Source organism: Orycteropus afer, unplaced genomic scaffold (genome assembly GCF_000298275.1).
Source record: "Orycteropus afer afer isolate SDZICR_OR568_19922 unplaced genomic scaffold, OryAfe1.0 scaffold00405, whole genome shotgun sequence".
Taxonomy (NCBI): domain Eukaryota; kingdom Metazoa; phylum Chordata; class Mammalia; order Tubulidentata; family Orycteropodidae; genus Orycteropus; species Orycteropus afer.
Genome location: NW_006921992.1, coordinates 1,724,512 through 1,727,280, shown reverse-complemented (window position 1 = coordinate 1,727,280; position 2,769 = coordinate 1,724,512). Strand labels below are relative to the sequence as shown.

The window sequence follows — 2,769 nt, the reverse complement described above, 5'->3', positions numbered from 1 at the left end:
AGTATTCAGGTATTTTTCTTCCATCTCATTAATTCTGTCTTCCATCGCATCAATTCTTCTCCTTTGCCCTTCCAATGTGTTATCTATTTCTGACAATTGATGATTTTTACGACTTGATTCATCTCCACTCTTTTACAAGACACATAGAGCCATGGAGGAAGAAGTAAAAAGTGCACACAATCAAGGGCTGTAAAGAACAAAACCAACCTATCAGAGCCCCAGCAAATTTTATTTTGCAGCGTACCCTCTGGGTGCCACACACTGAGGCAGCCCCACCAGGGCAGGTGCCCCAGGTCCAGCTCCTCCAAATGCCTTTCTCTCTCCACCCCAGGGCCTTCCTTCGGATGCTGTTTCCTGAGAAGCTGGATGGAGACAAGAAGGGCCGCCCCAGCACAGCAGGATCCAAGATCAAGGTGGGTCTGAGGCAGCGAGGGGTTGAGGAACGCAGTGAGGACTAGGTCCCAGTCTCGCCAGCTGACAGAATCTCTCTCCCCTTCCCAGGGCCTCTGCTCTCTCTTCTTCACTACCCTCCATCCAGAAGGTTCTTCCTCCAGTTCCAGGTTTAAGGGGCTTAGATCAGCTTCTTTGATGACCATCCAGCTCCCTAAATCCAGAAGTGATCCATCATCATATATTTTTTTCATTATGGTGAAAATATGCACACCAAAACACTCGCCAGCATGACAGCTTCCCTGTGTACATGAATTATGGTTGACTAGACAGCAAATAGGAGCTCTGGTAGCATAGTGCCTAAGGCACTTGACTGCTAACCAGAAGGCTGGCAGTTCAAACCCACCAACCACTCCTCGGAAGGAAGGTTGGGCAATCTACTTCTGTAGTGATACCACCTCAGAAACCCAAGGAGCGGTCGCTGTGAGTCAGGTCTGACTCGACGGCACATAACAACAACAACAGACAGTAACTGGCTGCCATGTGCCAGGCTCTTGCTAAATGTTGAGTGCAGTGGACATGAGAACCCCCAGCCTTGGGTGCAAGGGCCAAGTCCAGTAAAAACCAGCACTGAGGAATCGACCCCTGACTCACGGTGACTGCACATGTGTCAGAGTAGAAATATGCCCCATAAGGTTTTCTGTGATGGACTCTTTGGAAGTAGACCACCAGGCCTTCCTTCTAAGGTTCCTCTGGGTGGGCTGGAACCACCAGCCTTTCGGTTGGCAACCAAATGAATTAACCACTTGCACTGCCCAGGGACACCAAGGTCAGGTAGACAGAGAATACTTATGCCACATGGCATGGGCTAACACGTGTACAAAGGCCAGGGCCACCTGAGCCCCAGGGTCATCCAGTGATACTCCTCACCCCCCAGTGTGTCTGTCTCTTGAGTCTGTGTCCAGACTGAGGAAAAGGATGGGACCTGAGGGTCCCATCTGAGCCCCCTTCTTATCCTCCCCTCACCCCTAGAAACAAGCCAATGACCTGGTGACCACGCTGAAGAGATGCACGCCACACTACATCCGCTGCATCAAACCCAATGAGACCAAGAGACCTCGTGACTGGGAGGAAAGCAGGTGACCCCCACCCCAAGACCAGCATGGACCCTCCCAGAGCCCTACAACCCATCCTAGAAATGACTTCAGCTAGTCCCTAAAACCACACAGAACCCCTTGGGGTCCCAAGGTGACGCTGAGGACTAACCAAGACCCAAGGATGACCCCAGACCAACTACAGGATTGTCAGGGACTAACACAGCCCCCCAACACTTCAGGCCCCAAAACTGACCAGCAGGATAAGCAGAGACTCCTCCCCCAAGCCCAGGCTTTACCCCCAGAACTTGACTCCCAGGCTGACCCCTGGCGCCAGCACTGATACCCCAGACCTCAAGAACTCAGCCCCACACCAGTGCAGACCCCTGGGCCCAGGTCTGTCCTTCCCAGCATCCCCCATAGCACCAACCCCCAGGATCAGGGGACTCAGGCTGCCCTCCCTTCAGGGTCAAGCACCAGGTGGAGTATCTGGGCCTGAAGGAGAACATCCGGGTGCGCAGGGCAGGCTTCGCCTACCGCCGCCAGTTCCACAAATTCCTGCAGAGGTGAGGCCCCGTGGCCAGGCAGCCCCATCCCACCCCCACTGTGCCCACCAGCCGGCCCTGCCTGCTCCACATGCCCCCACACCGGCCCTCTGCCTCCAGGTATGCCATTCTGACGCCCGAGACGTGGCCACGGTGGCGTGGGGACGAGCGCCAGGGGGTCCAGCACTTGCTCCGGGCCGTCAACATGGATCCCGACCAGTACCAGATGGGCAGCACCAAGGTCTTCGTCAAGAACCCCGAGTCGGTAAGACTGTGTGTATGAGAGAGACGGACAAACAGACAGACACCTTTGTGGGCTTGAGTCCTGCTGTTCAGGCCACTGGGAGACCCTGGGTAGCTCTCTCACTCCTCTGAGGCTCAGTTTCCACATTTGGTAGTGGCCACCCTGTGGGACCTGGGTGAGGATTAGATAAAACAGGAAACCCACAGCACACAGTAGGTGCCTGGCACATTGTTGCTGGGTGCTGCTGAGTAGATTCCAACTCATATAGCAAGCTCGTGCGACAGAGAAGAACTGCCCCCTCAGGTATCCTAGGCTGTAATCTTTACAGGAGCAGAGCACCATGCCTTTCTCCCATGGAGCCACTGTGTGGTGGTTGCTCAGAAAAACCCAAATAAACTGGATGTTTCTTGGTGGCTGGCAAGGCACTGGAGTACCACATGGCAGACCAGGAAAGCTGGGGGCACAGGAATTGTCCAGACCATCTTTTCCCTTCTTC

General features: G+C 54.4%; 1 protein-coding gene across 1 annotated transcript in view; it reads left to right on the top strand.

The window, feature by feature from the left end:
* MYO1F (myosin IF) overlaps positions 1-2,312 on the top strand; it is a 50,950-nt gene extending 48,638 nt beyond the window's left edge. The window contains exons 16-19 of the mRNA XM_042782672.1: positions 332-413; positions 1,423-1,529; positions 1,952-2,050; positions 2,150-2,312. Of these exons, the coding sequence (XP_042638606.1) occupies positions 332-413; positions 1,423-1,529; positions 1,952-2,050; positions 2,150-2,312 (451 nt within the window). The remainder of the gene's footprint in view (positions 1-331; positions 414-1,422; positions 1,530-1,951; positions 2,051-2,149) is intronic.
* The last annotated feature ends 457 nt before the right edge of the window (positions 2,313-2,769 follow it).